General features: G+C 43.3%; 1 protein-coding gene across 1 annotated transcript in view; it reads left to right on the forward strand.

The window, feature by feature from the left end:
• The window catches only part of Ppp1r21 (protein phosphatase 1 regulatory subunit 21), a 60084-nt gene that overhangs the window by 22261 nt on the left and 15070 nt on the right, over positions 1-22753 (forward strand). The window contains exons 8-16 of the mRNA XM_028765093.1: positions 3170-3222; positions 3926-4075; positions 7061-7162; positions 7250-7338; positions 10655-10791; positions 13944-14036; positions 15138-15265; positions 18720-18872; positions 21597-21689. Coding sequence (XP_028620926.1) covers positions 3170-3222; positions 3926-4075; positions 7061-7162; positions 7250-7338; positions 10655-10791; positions 13944-14036; positions 15138-15265; positions 18720-18872; positions 21597-21689 — 998 coding nt within the window. The remainder of the gene's footprint in view (positions 1-3169; positions 3223-3925; positions 4076-7060; positions 7163-7249; positions 7339-10654; positions 10792-13943; positions 14037-15137; positions 15266-18719; positions 18873-21596; positions 21690-22753) is intronic.

Below are 22753 nucleotides of genomic sequence, written 5' to 3' on the forward strand. Positions count from 1 at the left end.
ATTCCAGCTCCAAGGCGTCTGATGCTGCGGACATGCACGTGGCACACACGTGCACTGTAATTGTTTTTGTGACTAATTGTTTATGCAGGCGAGACACACAAAAACATGAAATGATTAAAATCAGCATAGACCATTTCTGTATCAAAAGCCTAAATTTCCCCATGTAACCAGCGCCTGTCTCCAGCTTCCACACTAATTCGAACGAACGGTGTCAGCGCACCCTGGCTGGGCTGTGAAGCCTGGTGGTCATTTCCTTGATATTCTTTGTATCAGTTAATGATAAGATATTGTAACTTTTGGTTCGTATGCACTTATCCTTCCTTTTTCAGTACTACTTGTCCCCCAGTTTTAGATTATTGTCACATCATCTATGGGTTGTTTTTAGATGTTTAGACTTGACTGCCATCTAGAACCACTTGGAGTAGCGAGGGAAGGGGCACTCATTCTTGTGTGTGCTTAGAGGAACCTTCTCAGAGGAAGTATCTAGACCTGAACGAAAGAGCCAGTTTTTGTTTTGTTTGTTTGTTTGTTTTTGAGGAGGCAGGGAAGAATAGAGGGAAGAGAAGCAGGGAATTTCAGAGAGTGTAATACATGGGATGAGAACTGCCATGCTGTCTCAGGAACAGTAGTTAACTGTGGCAGTAGGCTCAGGTCATGGGGTATGAGGAGCAATGGCCAGTAAATTCTAGGGTAAGGACTTAGGACTTATTTAGGGAGCTTGAAGGAGAGTTGAGTGACGCCTTGTCCTGGGACCCACACCATTGATCTGGAGCAGAGAGTGGGAGAAGGGAGAGTTCTGGTGTGCTCACCTGCTGGGTGAGCAGGGAGGTATTGAGGGTCTTGTGGAAGAGGAAAGTACAGACCGGTGGTTAAGGGGAGGCGAGAGAGGGGGAGGGGCAGTACAACGTGAAGATGACGCTGCAGTAGACAGAAGTAAAAGGCAGATGGGTAGCTTTCTGTTGACAAAACCACTTGAAGTTGTCAATCAAAAAGAGGGAAGGTTGATTTGGCCTCACAGTCTCAGGGGTGTGGGTTTGTGGATCAGATGTGCTGATTAGGGGCCTGTGGTAAGGCAGAGGCCCTGGTGGTGGCACAGGAAAGGGCAACAGGGAAGCAGAGACAGGAAGGGGCTGAGGTTCCCATATTGCTCTGCAGAGCACTTTGTCAGTGATGTAACTCCCTGCATGGGGTCTCACCAGAACGGTCCCCCCCACAATAGCACAATAAAATGTCAACCATGCCTCTGACGCCTGGGCCTCTGGGAGATGTCTATGGAGATGTTTATAGAGGTTGGAGCAGGATGTGAATAGTGAGGTGCACCTTGGCTTCGGCTGATGGAAAGGCTTAACTTTGTGGTTGACTATTTCACATGGCTCAGGAGAGAAGCATACTGGCTCTGCTGGCCCCAGTGAGTACTGTGTGGGCCTGGGGAGCAAGGACATACAGAGTGAGGAGCCTGTGCTGGGCCCTTGGTGAGCTCCCATCTCACTGATGGGCAGTGATGGGCAGTGAGGGGCTGAAGTAGAGAAAGGCCAGGGAAACCCAGGGAAACTGCGGATTTTCATGAAGGGAGTGTTCCCAGCAGGTGATGGTGCTCATTGCTGCACCTGCTGTTGGGATGTCGGAGACAGTGACTGTGGAAAGGCAGATGAGCCTGCTGATTGGATCTTGTGACTTTGAGAGGCCTAGTAATTTTTGAGGGAAGGGCTTCCATGTCCAACCAGTTGCTAGCACAGGACTCAGAGGTAGATAGATGTTAGGGGACTGACAAAGTGATGTTTTATCAAGCCAGTGGGAGCAAAGAAGTGGGTGAGGGCAGAGAGGATCAGTTATGGGATAGGTAAAGGATGGAGGGCTGGGTATGGGCTGCATGCATGTCTGTTACATGTCTCCTGTTATAGCAGCACCGGAAGCCTGAGGCTCTGACAGGGCAGGTTTGAGACTAGCCTGGGATACATAGAAAGGCTCTATCTGGGTGTGGAGTGGGGGTGGAGAGAGAGTATGGGGTTGGGGAGAGAGGGAGAAAAAGAGAGGGGGGAGGAATAGAATGAAGAGGAAGAGATATACTAGGTCTCTCAGTCAGTTCGGAGGAACTGTTGCTACAGAGCCCAGAAGAAGATTAGCTGAGCTGTGGACTTCAACCTCTGAGGTGGAGTTGGGGAGTTTGAGAGCACTGTCAGGCTGGAGATATGGCTGGCTTAGCAGTCAAGAGCATGTGCTTCTCTTGCGGAAGTCCTGAGTTTGACTCCTAGCACCCACCTACCTCAGGCAAACATCAGCTCTGGGAAGTCTGAACCCTTCATCTTGCCTTATTAGACACCTGCACATGTGTGATATACATAGTCACACTCATACACACAGATATTTTCTTTTTAAAAATTACTTTCACTTTGGCCTGGTCCTAGCAGACAGCAGGGGAGGACATTGATTTCCTGGCACAGTTGAAGGCTCCACTGGAGTTATGTTGACTAATGCAGCAGACCTGCCTCTGGTGTTAACAAAGAACATTTTTGAAGTGATAGACCAGCATCAGAGAGACAAGAAGCAAGGTTCCAGGGGGACTGAGAGAAGGCAGAGGTGCTGAGGGAAGGTCAGAGCAAGCAAGCTGGGCCCACATGACTGAGTGACAGCAGTGCTCACTTAGAGAGCCTTGGTGAAAAGGCACAGGGACTTGCAGATGACTTGTGACTGGCTGAGTGACTGGCATGCTGGAGGGAGGTGACAGGCATTAGAAACAGCTACAAGCAATGTGTTGCCTGGCATTGGGCAACACCTGAGGCAGTGAAGAGGTTAGAAGAGACTGAACCATCCAGGAAAGAGCAGTGAGCTGTTGGGACCAGCAGCAGCAGCAGCAGGCTGTGGTGGATTTGAAATTTTGGTTCTGTCAGGGAAACGATGTTTAAAGGTCAGTGTGGCAGTCTAGCCAGGGTTCTTGTACAATGGCTGACATTGACAACAGCAGGGACATCGAAGGCCTCTGTAAGGAATCTTGGGGCCCCAAGAGCTGCAGGAGTTAAAGAGGAAACAATTACTACTTCTCTGAGAAGCCACATTCCCTGTCCATGCTGCCCCCTGTGCTGTGGTTGTGGGGTCTGAGGAAGCTGACTTTGCAGTTTCTCCTCTTGTGAAGACTGAGATGCACTCTAACGGTTGCCCTTTTGTCTTGTAGAGTATAATCTGTACAACGCTCTCAACGTTCCCTTGCACAATAGGCGACACCAGGTAAAGTGTGTGTGCTTGGCCTCAGCCACGCATACAGCGCCCCACCCACTAAGTAAAGTTAGTGTCTGCTCTGCCGCATGTGCCAGCTCGGAAATTACTCTCGTTCATTGCTTGAAACTGTGTGAACTGCTCTTATTGAGTTCAGGTGCTACAGAGTTTTAAATTTTTGATTTATTTTGTACATTACTGGGGGGAGAGCTTATATGTGGAGGCCCGAGGACACCTTGTAGGAGTCTTATTTTCTCCTTCTACTGCGACCTGGACTCTGATCAGCAGGCTTGGCAGCACTGGTGACAAGCACCTTTACCTAGTACTACTACTGATGATTTTATTTTATTGAAACAGTATCTCACTACATATCTTTGGCTGGCTTGGAACTTAGTTTGTAGATCAGGCTGGCCTCGAACTCAAAGAGATCCCCCGCCTCTGCCTTCCAGGTGCTGGAATTAAAGGCATGTGCCAACATAGTAGTACTACTGATTTTTTAAATATTTTTTTTTATTTTCTCATATTAGAATTGAATTATGGGACATCACCCTTTCTGAGCCAGGCTTTTGCTTAGAGTAGCAGGCTTCCTAAGTTAACTTGGACAGGAGGGCACCGAGATCCAAGTGGGAACAAGTGGATGTAGACCTTCGTGGTCTCCCTGGGGTTCAAGTGCTTTAAAACAACTGTTTGACCATGTGTACCTTGCATTTTAAAGCTGAAGATGCGAGATATAGCTGGGCAGGCCCTGGCTTTTGTTCAGGATCTTGTGCCGGCTCTTCTGAACTTTCACACCTATACAGAACAGAGGATTCAGATTTTCCCTGTTGATTCAGCCATAGACACTATATCGCCATTGAATCAGAAGGTAAATACTCACAATGCCTTTTGTTGCGATAGACAAATGGGGACCACGAATAGGGAATTCTTTCTAAACTACTAGTGTGTATTAGCCAAGTATTGTGGGAGATGAGGAAGAAATCACAACTCATGGTCTTCGTGAAAACCAACTATGGCAAATGCAGGGTGTTACAAAATTCTCGCTAGAGGAGTTATCAGGAGACTGCAGAGTCAGCCATCAAGGGACACACTGACTGAGCAATGGAGCAAGTGGCCAGCATCCAGTGTGGCATGTAAGTGGGAACCAGTGGGCCAGGGAGATGCGTACTGCTCTCATCTGAGAACCTTGAAGATTCAGGGGGATTTGAGGGGAGGAAGAGGAGAGGGATTGTTGTTTTTGTTTGTTTATTTCAACTCCCAGAAGGAGCTATGTGGCTGGAACTGTGGAGGAGGAAAGCATGGTTGGTAGGGGTTGACCTTGGGGGCTGATGGAGGGGTTGTTGTGTGAACTTCTCTGAGTGGAATATGAAGTCCCTGGGGAGGAGGGATGGGATGAAGGCCAGGAGAGCAAAGAGGCTGTCCTGGAGGCCTGGAGGGTAGGCTAGGGCAGAGACTTTCCCTTACTGAGGCCTATGCAGCTTTTTGACAGCGTTGGCACAAATGGATGTTTCCATTTTATTGCTGGGAGGGCTGATTGGCTGGCATGTTTCTATCCTGTGTGCAGTTGCTATGAATCTGTCTTTGGGCCAGGCAGCCACTGCACCCTGCCTGCTCCTTCCTTCTGCTGAGGGATCTTGTGGGACAGGGCATAGTCAGTTGAGTATGGTGGCTCTTCAGGGTCGGCGCGACTGAACTGAGCATAGAGGAGATTTGCTTGCTACTTTCCTCAGTTTCTGTGCTTTCTTTTGACCAAAGATTTTGCCTGCCTACCCAGGTAATTCCAAAAAGGATATAAAGACATCTGCAAGATTTTATTTAGCTAAAAACAATGCTAATTAGTATATCCAATTTGTAGGACTGGACAGTAAGATACCCTGGGCATAGTAGTTTCAAACAGCAGACATTGGGTGTCCCCTGGTTTCTTGGTCAGCAGACTAGGGAGTTTGTGGCTCCCTGTCACTGGGGCTGCAATCACTGAAGGAGTCACTGGCTAGGGGATTTACCTCAGGCAGCTGAGATTGGTTTATTCACAAGCCTGGTAAGTTAGTGCTAGAGGGAGTCTTAAAGCCTGTTCCTCAAGTGCCCTGCTCTGGGGGGTGTTTGATGATCTCATGACATGGCACGCACCTAACATCCCTTAGGGCATTTGCTTCAAAAGACATAGAAGCTGTAGTCTTCTGAGACCCTTGTCTAGCCCTATTGGCATTCCTACTGTGATTTTGGTCACATTGAAAACAGTATGAAGCCGGGCGGTGGCGTATGTCTTTAATCCCAGCACTTGGGAGGCAGAGGCAGGCGGATTTCTGAGTTCGAGGCCAGCCTGGTCTACAGAGTGAGTTCCAGGACAGCCAGGGCTACACAGAGAAACCCTGTCTCGAAAAACCAAAAAAGAAAAAAAAAAGAAAAAGAAAAGAAAAAGAAAACAGTATGAGTGGGTAGTGTTCAAAGGCAGGAGTGCATGGCTGTCACTGAGGCCAGCTTACACACAAGGGAAGTAAAGGGTCTTGCTGCAGATGGAAGTCCTCTGCGGGACTTACAATGTGACCTGTGATCAGCCATGCTTTTCTACTTTGTAGGACTCTTCCAAGAGAGAGACAGAGAGAGAGACAAAGACAGAGAGGGAGAGAGAGAGAGAGCATGTGCCACGTGCACATAGTGTAGCACTTCTAGGGTTGGATATACTCATGTCTACAGATACCCCAAATGCCTACTGATTTAGCCAGGCCCTAGACTCTGCGGTTGTACTTGTTGGGTTCCTACTCTTGCTCTATTATGTTGTGTCAATCTTGAAGCTTTACTTACATCCCTCTGTGTTCATTCCTCATCCTTAAAAGGGGCATGCCCATTTCACAGATCCATGAGTACCATGAAGTACTAAGTGGCTGGCATGTACTGAGCACTTGGTAGAAGTTCGCCATTTCCGTCCTTGTGTCTCAGCACTGCTTGGCTTACCAGTTCTCATTCCCAAGTCTACTGAAGCTCATAAGAGGAACTTGTGCAATTTTAATTTGTCCAGAACACCTCATTATTTTGAAGAATTCATGCATTTCTCAGTATTTCATTTTCTGTTCTGATTTACCTAGAAAGTATAATATTGAAGGTTTGGAAACCTTTTGCTAAAAGATGGCCAAAATGTGTAAAGTCATTTCTAGAGTTGTAAAGTAGTGGAGGACTCATAGTTTACAGATGTGTGCAGTGGACCCCGGAGTGCTTGAGCTGACAGTTCCCACCTGAGTATTATGGAAGACAAGACAGTAGTACATGTCTATAAGCAGGAGTTCAAACATATCTAGATGGCCCTTTGTTTCTAAATTGTCTAAAATATAGTGGGACCCCCCCCCCATGTTGGATTTAACCCAGAGACTCACAAATGCTAAGCATATGCTATATGCTACTGTGCTGTGTTTGCATGCCAATATCAGTGATGATAACAAACATTTTAACTCAGCTTGATTTCAGTTCTGGAATTTGTTAGCCTTGAATAGTGTATAGAGTAAAATGAAAAGCTGCTAGGCCAGCTTGTTTTGAACACTAAGGAACATAAAAGAGTCAGCCCTTCTCTTTCGTTTTTTTCTCACTGGGACCCCTGCTGAGCTGCCAGGAGTGCTCAGGGATGCTTGCCCTCTGTGTTCTCACTGTCTGTGCTGTGCTGTGACTGTTCATCCTGTCATCCCTCAGCTTCCTGGATTCAGATTGGGATGAGAACTTGATTCAGATTGGGATGAGGACGACGGGGTATTATCTGGGTCTGTAGAGGGGCTTTCCAGAAGTGAGTTAACACACTTCCAGTCCACCTCCTGCCTGCTGATGCTCATCTTCCAGTGAATTCATTCAAATGCTTTTCTCTTTTCAGTTCTCCCAATACCTTCATGAGAATGCATCGTATGTCCGCCCCCTGGAGGAAGGAATGCTGCATATATTCGAGAGCATCACAGAGGACACTGTGACTGTTCTGGTAATTTTCCTCCTTGTTTTACAACAGGAAATGGGAAATCTTATTGGCCAGAAGCACTTTTACCTCTGAAATTACTTTTTTATCCAGGAGACAACTGTGAAGTTGAAAATGTTTTCAGATCATCTAACTTCTTATGTGCGCTTCCTGAGGAAGATCCTTCCTTATCAATTAAAAAGGTATTCATCCCCCTAGCGGCCAGGGAGCTTGGGAAGCTGCAGGGACCTGACTTGCCCTGGAGTTAATAAATAGTAACAGCACACTTTGCATCTGTCTGGACCTTTTGCTCCAAGTCTGAGTTCTCAGTCAGCTGTGGTTTTCAGTGCCTTCTAGTCATAAGCACTGGATTCAGTAATTGGGAGTGACACAGTTTTTGGAAGATACATTTTAGCTTTGAGTTTTTATTATTCCTTTGTTGTTAATGTCTAGATGGGAATTAGAATATTTAACATCTGCATTTGAATCTTTATCCTTAGCTATTTTTGAAATGATATCTTTTTATTGTTATTATCATAGGCTTATTTGAATTACCAAGTAAAATCTTTATACTCTGTGGACCTAAATATTCCACCTTAAATATTCAACAACTTTTAATATCCACGTTAAATTTCTAGAAAGGCATAGAAATGTACTGGAAATTTGATAAAATGCTTATAACTTTTAATACTTTTTTGTTTATTTGTTTTGAAACAAGCTCTCCTTATGTAGTCTTGACTGGCTAGAGCTTGCAATGTAGGCTAGCCTGACCTTGAATTTATAGAGATCCACCTGCCTCAGCTTTCTGAATGGTGATTAAGGTATACATCAGGCCCACCTGGCGAGTTGTAATACTTTGATATTTGATCTAAAACTACAAAGCTTTCTGTTTCACCTAAATCTTTATTTTTTTTAAATTAAGGAATAATACAATGGCAAAAAAATTCTTGACATATGAAATAGCACAAAATTAGAAACTATATAAGTTAATTTTTGATATTTTAAAAGTAGGGTTTTATTTTTAAGAATTAATACCTTTTATGTGACATCTTAATTCTGAATTCTAAGCTATCCAGGTATTTGGGTAAGCAAATGCTAAGGTTTGTGCATATGAGAAGTTTTAAACACTTAAGACAGGGGCTAGAGAGATGGCTCAGCAGTTAAGAGCACTTGGCTGCTCTTCCAGTGATCCTGAGTTTAATTCCCAGCCATCACATGGTGACTCACAACCGTCTGTATAGATTTGATTCCCTCTTTAGTGTGTGTAAAAACAGAGCACTCATATATATATATATATATAAAATACATGAATAAATTAATCTTTAAAAAACCCTTTAAAACAGAATAGACAGTACTAGTGTGGCTTGTTTGAGAACATTGTGTTTCAGAAGCATTGCAAAGCCAGCTTGGCAATGTATATCCTGAGTCCCACTCCAGGGAAATGGGCAGGAGGATTATAAATTCTAGGTCAGTGTGCAGCACAGCAAAGACTGTCTCAGAAAACAAAACATAAACAAGGGAGCCAAAACTAAATCATTGAAAGAATTTGTTATTTTACATGGCAATACACTTCATGATATCTATCTGTCTGTCTATCTGTCTGTCTATTTATCTATCTACCGATCTATCTATCTATCTATCTATCTATCATCTATCAATCAATCAGCATCTATGGCTATACATTTTTATGATATCTATTTATCTACCTACCTACCTACCTACCTACCTATGCTATCCCTCTCTGCCTGCCTGCCTGCCTGCCTGCCTGCCTGTCTACTTGAGGCAGTCTCACTATGTAGCCTTGGCCAACCTGGATCTCACTGTATAGAACAGACCAGTGACCTCACAGAGACCTGCTTGCCTCTGCTTCTGCTGGGGTTAAAGGTGTGCCTGTCTAGCTCTTCATGATTTTATCTTAAAGTACTTGCTCTCTCTCTTGATCGAAAATGCCCTTACCTGCTGTGCTATCTTGCTGGCCCAACTCTTTTTAAATAACCACTTTGGGAGCAGAATTGAATAAAGCAGATGACAAGGGAACAGGGAGGGAGGAGATGGAATCATGTCTCCATGTTAACTTTTCTAGGTTTTGTTGTTTTGTTTTGAGGGTGGGAAACAGAGTTTGGCTGCATGGCCCTAGATCACCGGAAGCCACCTTGCTGCCCCAATAGTGAGACTGTAAGCTTTGGATGTTTTCTAGTTTTGTATGAACCTTTTTACTTGATTACTACACGTTGTTAAATAAACATTATTAAGGAGCCACATTTAAAGAACTTGATAGTTAAAGTACCTACTTAAAGTTGAAAATGGTAAAGTATATTCTTGATAATATTAAGGACATTTAAATGTGAGACTATAATAGCAGCAATGCCAGTTTTGATTTAATCAGTTCTCTTTAGGAGTTCAGTTAAATGAAATGTCTTCTACAATAATTTAAAGTTTTCCCCTAGCAAAGGTTCTATGTATTACTGAACTAACCAACTCATTTACATAGAGCAGAAAAAAAAAAGCAAGGCAGACCTCCATGTTCCTACACCCACTTTCCAGACGTGGGAATGCCCAGCTCTGTCTGCTGTTATCACAAACTGTGGTTTACAGAGCAGCTGTGCCACTGGTGTCAGCTGCACAGAGGCAGCCTGGTTCTCCTTCATGCCTTCTCTCATCTTACACTGTTTTCATCCAAATGTTTATCAGTTTTCATCCAAATCCATAGGGAAATGGGACAATTTTGCTTTTGTTTCTTGGAACTGTTTGACTTTCAAAGTCCTGTGAGAGATCATGGTGAGAAACCAAGTGACACACACCTATTTTTAAGACTGTCATACAGTCCAGAGGGTGGCTGAGTAAGTAAAGACTTCTGCTGTTCGGCTCTTGAGCTCATGAGGTGGAAGGAGAGAACTCACTCCTGCAGATGGCCTTCTGACTGCCATATTGATGCAGAGGTGTGTGCATTCACACAAAGAAATTTTCCAAAAAATAATTTTAATACTTCACGATACATTACTTTCCTGCTGGAGATGTGGCTCAGCAGTTAAGAGCACATTCTGTTCTTCTAGAGCACCTGAGTGTGATTTCTAGTTTCCACATGGTAGCTCACAACCACCCATAACTCCAGTTCCAGGGCATATTAAACCTCTTCTGGCATCTTCATGAACCAGACACACAAGTGGTACATAGATATACATGCAGGCAAAGCATTTAGACAAAAATTGTGAGGGGGTATGTGTGGGGGTGTCTGTCTGTCTGCTTGCCTATCTATCTATCTATCTATCTATCTATCTATCTATCTATCTATCTAAACATTTAGACAAAATATTTTTTATAAAAGAAAAAAGGAAGCCAGGCATAGTGGCACACACCTTTAATCCAGAGGCAGAGGCAGGCAGATTTCTAAGTTTCGGGCCAGCCTGGTCTACAGAACAAGTTCCAGGACAAATAGAGCTACACAGAAAAACTGTGTATCAAAAAAACAAGAAAAGAAAGTCATCCAGGATGCTCACCTTTGAACTCTGCTGCTCCTAGTTTAGAAGAAGAAAGTGAATCTTCCCTTTGCACACCTGCATTGAGAGCCAGGAACCTGGAGCTGTCCCAGGACATGAAGAGGATGACAGCCATGTTTGAAAAGCTGCAGACATATGTCACTCTCCTTGCCTTGCCAAGTAAGTGAGACCGAGTCGCATGGCTCGGCTGGAAGGACTGAAGAGCACAGAAGCTGGAAAGGGTGTGCTTCAGCTCGGGAGATTGGGCAGAACAGAAGGTCTGGGGGCTGAAAACCCTGTGTTCAGTGAGCTAGAGTTAGGGAATTGAAGGGTAAATGAATTTGAGTATTGTGTTATAAAGTTAAGATAAATAAACTATTGGTCATTAAGCATGCATTAAATATGAATTCCCTTTCTCTCCTTTTTTTCTTAACTAGAGAAGGGCGAACCATCACTGTTTATAGGGTGAATGTAATAACCACTTCACTAAGGGAGCCACAGGGACATCATGGCCATTTGATAGCAGTCACAGCACATGGGAGCTTTTAAAGTTGTGGATTGTTTTCCTTTGGCTTAATTAGAGAAAAATACTGAGGAAATCACTGAGAACTTCAGTTTCAGAGAAGTTTTTAAGAATGCTATGGTTTTAGCTGGGTACATCTGTGGTCCTAGAACCCAGGAAGCTGAGGCAGAAGGATTCTAGTTTCCTGCATTCCTTTACAGCTTGGGCTTTAAAGGTGGGAGGGAGGAGAAGGGAAGGAGAGAGGGACTCTTCCAGCATACAAGTGACAGCATAAGAAAAGCATTTGTTTTTGTTGTTTGTGCTCTCAGTTACCTACTGCACAGTTTTCCCACTTAAGGTCCTGCTCAGTAGCTTTCAGTGTACTCATGACGCTACTCATGCTGCCCCTCTGCAGTGCACACCATTTTACACAATTTCGTTGTTATTTAGCTATTGCTTCCGAATCTGCTGTTCCTCCTGTGCAGCTTCAAGCGGCTACTTCTCTATTTCCTGTCTCCATATTAACAAATGGAACCATTATATGTAGTTGGATATGTTCGTTAGTTTTCACGCAATAAAGCTTACAAGACTGATGCAAAATGTAGAGCATGTATCACATTCCATACCTTCTTATAGCAGAATTCTATTCCATTGTTTAAACGTACCAAATAGTACGTGTACATCATCAAAAATGTACTATTGTTTGACTATTAAGGACAGTGATGCTACAGACATTAACATACAAGCTTTTATGTGGGCTTACCTTTTCATTCTCTGGTCTGCTAACACACTTCTGTACCTAGGAGCAGACCCGCTAGGTCAGATGGTGACTCTGTTGAACTATTTGAGGAGTTACCAAGACCATTTTCCAAAGCAGCATTTTGCTTTCCTGCCAACAATATGTGAGGGTTAAATTTTTCCATGCCTGCACTAACAGTTGTTATCAGACTTTGGTCTTAGCCATTCTAGTGTGTCTGAAGTGACTCTTCACTGTGGTTTGACTTGCCCTTCCCTGCTGTCCAGCCTGCCAGATGTATGTTTATTTCTTTGGTGAAACATCTTTTTGGATCTCTTCTTCATTTTAAATTGGACTCAGTTGTTTTCTTTCTTGTTGTTGAGTTATAACAGTTCTTTATATATTCTACAGCCAAGTCTCTTGTTGGATATGCAATCCCCGGAATTTTCTTCTACCCTAAGGCTTGGTTTTTCACTATGTCTGCAGTATGCTTTGAAGCATTGACATCTTTAAGTGTGATGAAGCTCAACTATCTGTTTAACTGTTATTTTCTTTCTCTTGGGGGAAGAGTCTTACTTTTTTTTCATATATAAGAAACCCTTATCAAGTCCAAAGTTATGAGGACATGTTTTCTTTTAAGAGCTTTGCAGTTTTCGTTGTTACACTTAGGTCTTTGATCCATTTTGAGTTATTTGGGTGTGTGGTGCAAGGTGAGGCTCTGGCTCCTATTTTTCATGTGGCTGCCCAGTATCTCAGGTCCATCTGTTGAGAGGACAGTTCTTTGTGGTAAATTGACCTGCACCCTTATTGAAAGTCAGTTGACCATACGTGTAGGAGTTTACTCTTGGACTCCAGTGTTGTTCCTGAATCTCCTGTGCAGTCACGTACCATTTTGATGACTGTTGCATTGTAGTAAGTTTTGAGATGAGGAAGTGTAAGCCTCCTACTTTCTTCTTTTTCAAGAGTGTTTTGGTTGTTCAGGATCGCTTCTTATAAATTGTAGCATCAGCTGTGGGTTTCTATAATGCAAATTTCTTGTTTGTAGTACTTTGTTATAATAGCCCCAGGAACTGAGAGTATTGCTTCTCAGGTCTCTGATCCATGAACATAGCATTTCTGTAAGCACTGTAGTTTTTGGAGCCTGGGACTTACACACTCCTGCTGCTGCTCAGGAGCTTCAGCCTTGGGCATGCACAGTCATGATGACAGTGGTTTGAGAGATTCTTCATTCTCTCTTTCCTTAATCAGACCCTGGTTTAAGCTCTTCTGATTGCTGGATAGTTGCTCTGGGCTTTTCTGAAGGCTTTGGGGCATGTAACACTTACAAGACAGGCATTAAACACTGGCTTCTTTAGAGTTAACATATATAAATAGCTGGTATAGTATTTTTGAGGTTAGTGTTTATGATTTGTGACTACCAGAGAACTGTCTTTTTACTGTGGGAACTTACCTATAGTCTGGTTCAGTGAATTGGCCACTTTCTTCTGTGCTTTCAGCACAGTTTATTATATGAGAACCATAGTCTTGAAAACTTCCTCATGTATCCCAGGTGAGATCACTTCCTTGCTGCTTCTTCCTGGAGCTTAATCTCAGACACAGTTGAAGTGTTGGAGACAGTTGTATCTCAGTAACATCAGGTCTTTTTGGCTTGCCAGGGGTGACAAGGGCCACAATGTTCTCAGCAGCACTTGGTCAAAGTAGAGCCTTCATCTCAGAGGTAGGAGAGTGGGTGAAGCAAGGGGCCCCTCCCCACTTCTTGGCTATACCTGATTAGAACTTAGCCTCAGCAGCCAGTGGCTGGGAGAAAGAGGAGAAATCCAGCCTTAGCTTGGAGACAGTAGCAGGGTGCCTGTGTGCTGGGCTGTGTCTGTTGTGAGTGGGATTTCTGTTGCACCGAGCTAGTGGGGGGAGAGACTTGGCTCACTAATGACAGACTTGTGCTATTCCTTCTGAATTTTTATTGATTTCTTATTTTGTTTATTATGTGTGTGAGTTCAGTGTTGTATATGTATGTCCATGTATCTGTGTATGCACACACACTGTCAGTTTCTCAGGGAAATGCTCATGGGCTTCTGACTGGTTTTTTTTTCCTAGGTACAGAGCCAGATGGACTCCTTTGGACAAACTACACTTCTGTCTTAACAAATGTTGGTGCTGCTCTGCATGGATTTCATGATGTCATGAAAGGTGAGCCTTGATCCAGAACCTGAGTCTGTGAAAACCTTCGTTTTTCAGATCTGCCTGCATTTTGCTTAAACAAACACTGCCAAGGGTTATAGACCCAGAAAAAGGCTCAGTAGCATTTGGCTTATGTGGAAGTGCACAGATACAGCCTTCTGCTCGTCCATCTGCGTCACTTCTGAAAGTAAACACAGTACCAAAGATAAGAGCTTTGCCCAGTGCTTCACAAGAAGCACACCATAGTGATTTAGCATGGGACTGTGGATTGGGCCACATCAGACATGCTATTTAATGGCACTCAGAAAAATTTGTTATACTTGTTAGAACTCAAGCATGCAGGAATTAAGGAAACCAAACTCATTGTTTCTAGAAATGGTATCCTAGTGCCCCCTTATCCTGAGAATATTTATTTGTCTTTTTGAGACAGCCTCACTATGTAGTCTTGGCTAATTAGAACTCTCTAAATAGTTCACGATCTGATCTTCCTGCCTCTGCTCTGGAATGCTGGGGTTTCAGGCACTCACCTTTGCCCAGCATTTCATTAGCATCCTCTTTATTGTTGTTGATCAGTGCTAGGGATTGAACCCAGGACCTTAAGCATGTTACATCAATGTTCTATACTGAGCTGCATTCCAAGCTCGTACTTTGGTATCGAAAATTCCTGTTTTAAATCTGGTCTTGTTGAGCATAACATTTAAGAAATAAAAATCTCAGGGATAGTGGCACACACCTTTAGTTCCAGTATTGGGAGGTAAGGACAGGATGATCTCTGAGTTCTAGGCCAGCCTGGCCTATATAGGTAGACCCTGTGTCGATAAATAAGTAATAAATAAATGTCTATTTTAAGGGCTCAGAAATGCTTGTAACTGCAGCTTCAAAGACTCTAATACCCTCTTCTGGCCTCCACGCATATGTGCATATACTCACACCAACGTGTGCATTCCTGTACACACACACACACACACCACTCCCTATTCACTTTCTTGCCAGCTGATATAGCAGTCTTGATTCTTAGGTCATTGTTTTCACATGCACTTAAATGAGGAAGGCTGGCTGCATGCAGCTTGTATGTGAATACTCATGGTTTCATCTCATCATTTTTTATAGATATTTCTAAACACTATAGTCAGAAGGCTTCCATAGAGCATGACCTCCCAACAGCAACACAGAAGCTGGTAACGACTAATGACTGCATCTTGTCCTCAGCAGTGGCATTAACAAATGGGGCGGGGAAGGTGAGTGTGCGCTAGCTTATCCCAACTGAAAGTCAGCTTGCTGCATGCACTCCTTTAAAAAAACGTCAGGAAAATTGATATAGAAAAAGACTGTGGACTATAAGGCCTCTGTGTGTGTGTGTGTGTGTGTGTGTGTGCGTGCGTGTGCGTGTGTGTCAGGGAGGAAGAAGAGGAGGAATCCAGGGATTGACCCAGGGCCCTGTGCGTGACAGACAGACCCTCTGCCACTTTTCTATATCCCTCAATCTTTTCTTTTCTTTTTTTTTTTTTTAAGACAATGTCTTATCTTTGCCCAACACCTTTCCCCAGCTTTCTTCACCGAACCATCTATTGACTATCTAAAACACTGTGGCTGTGACCCTTGAGCACTGTGGTGAATGAGTAGGTCACTCACTGGTTTTCAAAACCCAAGTAGTTTCAATTTTTTTATTTCTTTTTTCTTTCTTTCTTTCTTTTTTTTTTTTTTTGTTTTTTGTTTTTTGAGACAGGGTTTCTCTGTGTAGCCCTGGTTGTCCTAGAACTCACTCTGTAGACCAGGCTGGCCTCGAACTCAGAAGTCCACCTGCCTCTGCCTCCCAAGTGCTGGGATTAAAGGCGTGCGCCACCACTGCTAGGCAATTTTTTTATTTCTTATACAAAACAATGAGTTTCATTGTGATACTTCTTACATATCTGTCATTGTACTTTGTTATAGTCAATCTTCATGGCCTCTTATCCCCTTTCCCTTCCCTTCCCACTGGTCTCTTCCCTCCTCCTAAACAGTTCTCTTCTGGATCACATGTCACACACAAATAAACATTCGAAAATACACTGTAGCCCACAAGTTTTTTGAGTACTATGTTATTACTCATTTATAATACAACAACATCTTTACCATTATTTTTATTTGCTGTGGCCCCACAAAGAGTGAGAGGACAGCCTGTGGAGTTAGTCTTCCCTTCTTCGTGTGGACCCTGGGGATGGGGCTCAGCTTGATAGCAAATGCAGTCACCATCTCCCCAGCCCTGAAGTGCTGATTTTGTTGGACAGTGCCTGCACTACTTACTTTCCTTATCTGTGACCAAATGCCTTGCAAGAAACAATTAAAGGGAGAAGAGATTTATTTTTTAATTATTGCTTTTACTTTGGAGATTATAATATAATTAAATCATTTCTTTTTCCCCTTTCTTCCCTCTAAACCCTTCCATATATCACTCTTTGCTGTCTTTCAAATTCATGATCTCATTTTTCATTAATTGTTTCTCCCTCTCACTCTCCCTCTCCCTCCCCCCCTCCCTCTCCCTCTCTCCCTCTCTCCCTCTCTCCCTCTCTCCCTCTCTCCCTCTCCCTTTCTCCCTCTCCCTCTCCCTCTCTCCTTCTCTCCTTTTCCCTCTCCCTCTCCTTCTCTCTCTTTCCTAAGTATTACCTGCTAATTAAGTACATACAGTAAGGAAGAAAAGACCAATTATTAGATGCTGATAGAGTGATTTATTTAGTGATTTACTTAAGGCACTGTTTGCACTGCCTCTTTTCCAAGCATGACTTCACTGGCTATCTGGAACAGAATGACCTTGAGGAACAGCTAAAACAATGGTTGTTGCCCTTAATAACCTGCTCATGGCCACATACACTTCAGTAAAAGCTGCCCTACTTTCTGGTGAGAGCACAGAATGAGAATAGAAACTGGTATTGATGCCTTTCGGGAGCTGTCCTGGCTTCAGTCCATTAGTGGCATCTTGTCTCCTCCATTTTCATCTGTGTCAGAGTGTTTATTTCCAGAAGGATTCCCACAACACTCAGTCTGTGTTTCTCACATGTGTCCTGGGGTGACCTTGGTCTTGTATAACTAACTGATGTGCTCTTCCCTGGGGAGTCTTGGCATCCCTTAGTTGCCCTTGGTTCTTTGTATATATAGGCTTGGGGCCTTGGGTCTTTCCCTGATCCACTTTGGAATGTCTGTTGTATTTGGCTCATCATTTGAGGTGATACATCTGCAGTAGTGGGGAAAGCATGGCAATCCGTGGCTGTGAAGCGTGTGGAGCTGGCGATGTTGCATTTGCAGTCAGGAAGCAGAGAGACCTGTAGGAACTAGAAGGGCTGTTACTGTAAGGCCCATCCCCCAGTGTCCTGCTTCCTGCAGCAAGACCCTACCATCGCCTAAAATACCACCAGCTGCCACAAAATGTTCACTCATATGGGCCATATAGTACTTAATATTGTGTTTTACTTGATGCTTTAAAAAAGGCTGATAAAAAGTAAACCATGTAGACAATTGGAATGTGGTTGCTTAGTTTTGAACAATATTTACCAAGGTTGAACATTTACAAACACTAACTCATGTTTATAAGATAGAACACCAGCTAGTGTATGCAGAATTTTTTGTAGCTAGGACATTTAGCCAGCTATTTTCTTTATTAGCACTGTAGAATTCAAATCATAGCTCAGCAAACTTGTCATTGTGGATCTTTATAGCTGTTATATAGATTGAACAAATGCTAAGTCTATCAATGACAAGAATCTACAGCATTTTTAGTCTTGTTTTCTGTTCTATTTGTAATTAATAAGTTAAGATTATACAGAACTAAGTTTAGGTAGTAATTATGAATTTAAGAGGCTTATGTCATATCTATTCTGTTGGAATATGAGATATTCAAAGTTAACATTAAAAAACCCAAACATAGATACTTTAAGATCAGTATAGAAGTTATAGTTCATGAGAAGCACCTACATCTGAGCATGCCACATGCCTTTAATCTTTGCACTCTAAGGACATAGGCAGGTGGATCTCTGTGAGTTCAAGACTAGCCTGGTCTACATGGTGAGTTCTAAGCCAGCCAGAGCTACATATTAAGCTGAAAAAAGGGTGTCAGTTAGTCACCTCCAGACTAATTCTGCTGCATCAATCTTGGCTGTAAGGAGGACAGAACTGTAAAGAGCAGGGCGTGTCTGATGTCTTTGTGGGTTCACCTGGGCTTCTGCTTATCACACATCCGTAAGGTCTTCTCAAGTAAGTGCAGGCTTTGGGGCAGGTATTGAAACTTCATTTCATTCAAACTGCTCTGAAAGCTTATAGTTCAACTGCTGTGACAAAACACTATGGAAACTTACAAAAGGCAGCATTTCAATGGGGGCCTGCATACAGTTTCAGAAGGTGAGTCCATGAGACATGGCAGGGAACTTGGTGGCAGGCAGGCAGGTTTGCTGGAGCAATAACTGAGAACGCACACCTGAAAGTTGTAGGTAGACAGAGACTGGACCTGGCATGGGCCTTTGAAACCTCAAAGCCTACCCCTGGTGACACTCTTTCTCCAAAAAGTCCACACTTTCTCTAACAGGACCACACCTCCTAATCCTTCCCAAACAGTTCACTAACTGAGAAGCAAACATTCAAACATATGAGCCTGTGGGGCCCATTCTCATTCAAACCACTGCAGAGCTGTTGGAAAACAATGTTTTCTTGTCATACTGTGTTTAGATTGCATCTTTCTTCAGCAACAACATGGACTACTTCATTGCTTCACTGAGCTATGGACCCAAGACAGCCAGTGGATTCATTAGCCCCCTTTCAGCTGAGTGCATGCTACAGTACAAGAAGAAAGCTGCTGCCTATATGAAGTCTTTGAGAAAGGTTTGTGGGCTGCTGCTAACAGTCTACTTTGACCCTTATTGGTCTTGTCTTGGGGTGGCGGAGCACAGCGTGCATGTCTTTATCTGTTTTTCTTTTGGAACATTGCATTCACAGAGTTTCAATCAACAATTCCCTTTGGGAGAATCAGTCATAAAGACATCAGTTAGACAACTCTGGGATGCCAGGAGCCTTATATATGTTCAAGGATGCCCTTCAGAGAAGAGATGGCATGGAGACCTATAAAGCATGCAAACTAGGTGGCTTAAACATTCAACTTGTCAGTGGTATATACCTGTGCCTGAAAGATGTTTACAAGGCTGTGGCTCTCAGTGCTTATCAGTCTGAAGAAGCATAAATGAACCATGGAACATCCATATTGTAAAACTGTGTAGTGTTCAAACAGGGATAGAGTGGGGACCATATACATAGAGACAGACAGATCCCTAAAGCATTCTGGATACAAAGAGTAAATTATACAGTGAAACATAGGTTTAAGAAAATAAAAACAAAGAGTTCTACATAGGATGCATAGATTTATACAGGTGCTTATAAATGTGCCAAGGGCCCAGACATACACATCAAACTGGTAATTATGATTACCCCTGAACTGAAGCTGAAATTAGGGCTGATTCACCTGGACTGTTCTACTTTAAGAGTGTTTATATGTGTTTTTAGTTGAAATCTAAAACACAAACTATACACTGGATACAGGGGTGTGAAGGCCAGGCAAGAGCCTACACATCTACCAGCAATGGAATGGTTAAGTCTTACAGATTCATAGAATGAAGTATGAGAGACAGCAGAACATGGACGTGAGGTGGGGAGAGTGTACATGGCTCCACTCACTGTAACAGTTTACATCCTATATATGTTATATGTATGAAATATGTGTATTTACAGTACATCAGGAGGGTAAACTTATAAAAGACTATATTCAAACAGGACATATATTTTGGCCTTATAATCTCTGTGTGCACATGAGCATATGTGTACAGTTAGGTTTTTGCATGTAGATAGTCTTAACACAGAGGAGGGTCATGTAAGTGGTGAGATTGGGTGTAAAGCAATGTACCTCTGCGTTTTCTATGTGGTCATCACAGATCCTTACTTTAGTTAGAAAAAATTACAAATATGTTTCAGTTTTTCTACTTCTGCAACTTTAAATGCTCCAGACTACACTTCTTGACTGTCACCTATTCATGCAGAAGCTTAGTGTTCATCTGGCTCAATGAGTAGTTTTTTATTGTTTTAATGTGCATGTCTCTGTTTACTAGTGAGGTAGGCTAGCTTTTCATGGTTACCTTTGTTCTGTTTAAGTCTTTTTTTAAAATAAATATTCCTAGGTAGAATTAAAAGAGTTCCCTATATATTAAGAATTTTGAAGAATATTTAAATTTATTTGTAGCAGGATAATTTCCAGGCACTGCTACATTGTATATGCAGTGGAGCCCAGTGATTGGGCAGTATGAAAGGTAGGCGGAGTGAGGAGTTGGGAGGAGAGAAGGAGAGGAAGGGGATGAAAAAAGAGGAGAGGGAGTAGCCATGGAGAACCACGGATGGGTCGAAAGCTGTCCTGGGTAGCAACTTCTATCAAAAGGTTAGATATTGGGAAACAACTCTGATTGTGTGGGCATCTTGTTGATTGAGCATTTCCAAATATATAAATGCTTTAGATAATCATTAAGCTTTAAGACTCTTCTTTCTACTGGGTACTGCGAGGATGGTGGGTATTGCCTGAGGTTCAGCCGAGCTTTGTGGATGCAGCGTTGTGGATTGGCAGAGCTGGTGTCTCGTGGGTGCCAGGGCCTGTGTTTCTAGATAGCCAGAGCCCAGGTCCAGAGCCAGAGCAGCAGGAAAATGGTGGCTGCCCGGGAACTAGCTGGGCCGAGCACCGGATTCTAAATGTCTCCCGTTTCATTGATCTGTTCACAGTTTCTTACATTTATGCTAGTACGTCTAGATCATATCCATCCCAATACCTCCTGTACCCTGTATCAAAGAATATTAACTGTGTTATGTAGAAAATATTTTCTACCATTTTAGAGTAGAACTTTTAATGTATTTATTTTGAGTGTGTAGGAACAGTACACAGGGGCCATGTATGTGTGTGGAACTTTGAGAACAACTTGAAGGCATCTTCTCTCCACCACAGTGTCCCTGGGCTGGACCTCAGGTTGTCAGGCCTGACAGCAAGCCCTCATCACTGAGCTTATCAACACTCCACGAGTTCTGATCCTTATGTTCTTTATCACTCAACAGGTCTTTTCCTGTTTTTCATTTTTTTGTCGTTCTCCCCCCCCCAACCCCCCACCAATAGATCTTTTTCTTCCTTGGTGGTCATTCTCAGTCAAGGCCCTTTCCCAAGGTTATAGAAACAGGAGCTGTGTTTTCTTCAATGGTATTCCTCATCTAACTTTAAGTGTTTTATCTCCAATCTGTCATGACTAATATGAGAAAGAAACACCTTACTCTCTGTCTGTCAGGCCTTCCTTTCCTCACTGAGCTGGACGGAACACAGCAGAGGCCTGTGAACCTTATCTGCTCTACATTTCCTGCCCTGCCACCACTTGTGTTTTGCTGTGACGAGTGTCTTTTTGTTTTCCTTTGATGCATAATAAAGGAAATCATCTGCGTTGACAGCCACCTTGGTTGATGATCACACTCCACTTTGGCTCTCTCATTTCATGTGTAGGACCTTTAACAACTATAGTGCTTTTTTCCCAGCCCCCCGCAGAGTCTGTGCCTTATGAGGAAGCAGTGGCCAACCGCCGGGTTCTTCTCAGCTCTACAGAGAGTCGGGAAGGCCTCGCACAGCAGGTATGGCACCAGGAACATCATGGAGTCTGGTAAAAGCAGACAAGTTCAGTGCTGTGGGCGGTTTAAAGGCAGATGCATCGATAAGGAGCACAGCCAGCTCTGGTAGCCAGATCGGTGGCATGTAAGACTGATGTTTGATAGAGGATTGGGACCAGAGGCACTGTTTGTGGACACCTAGGGCATCTTGCCTTAGTTGGTGTCATAGTTGGTGCTCAGTGGTAGCATAACAGATGGATGTCAGAATACTGAGGCAGAGAAAGGAAGAGGGGAGGGCCTTGTCAGGTTATTTCCTTTTATATGAATAGAACTTTTTCTTTGCTGGTCCATTGGGGGCAGTAGATGGCATGGAAGACACTATTTCTTTCATTTAGATTTCAATTTAGATATTGTCAGATATTTATTTAAATTACTTTAATGTCTGACTTATTTGTAATGTGGGGGAAGTCTCCTTACAGGACTAGGAAATAGCATAGTTGTTAAGAACACTGGCTGCTTTTCCATAGTACTACCCTGGTTCATACTGGCTGCTGCTTTCCAGAGGACACTGGTCCGATTCCCAGCTCTCATGAGGCAGGGGGATCTGATGCCCTCTTCTCGAATGCGTAGGCACCTGATGTGGGTGCTGGGAACCCAATTCAAGTACTGTGCAGGAGCTGCCAGTGCTATTAACTGCTGAGCCATCTCTCCAACCCCACAAATTACTTTAAAAAATTAAAAGTATGACATTCAGAAAAGTACCTGAATCACTAATGCATGCCACAGTTTTTGCAGGTAGCATCACTACTGTAACCAGGATCCAAAGTTCTAAAGAGTGTGTGTTGGGGGTGGGGTGTGGAGGGGTAGTGCTTCACTGTGTAAGGTGCGCCCCAGAAACAATTACAAGGCCTCCAGAAGCCTTGCATAGGCCTCTGTAATTGTGGTTGTCGCTTGTCTAACATATAAAGACCACAGATTGGCTTTGTTTCTTTTCTTTTCTTTCTTTTTAATTCATTTTTGTAGTCTGGTTTTATCTGTTGGCCGATATGGAGGCTTTACAGATGCACTTATGCTGTGTAGTGTGCGTA

The sequence above is a fragment of the Grammomys surdaster genome, unplaced genomic scaffold (genome assembly GCF_004785775.1).
Source record: "Grammomys surdaster isolate TR1022 unplaced genomic scaffold, NIH_TR_1.0 149, whole genome shotgun sequence".
Taxonomy (NCBI): domain Eukaryota; kingdom Metazoa; phylum Chordata; class Mammalia; order Rodentia; family Muridae; genus Grammomys; species Grammomys surdaster.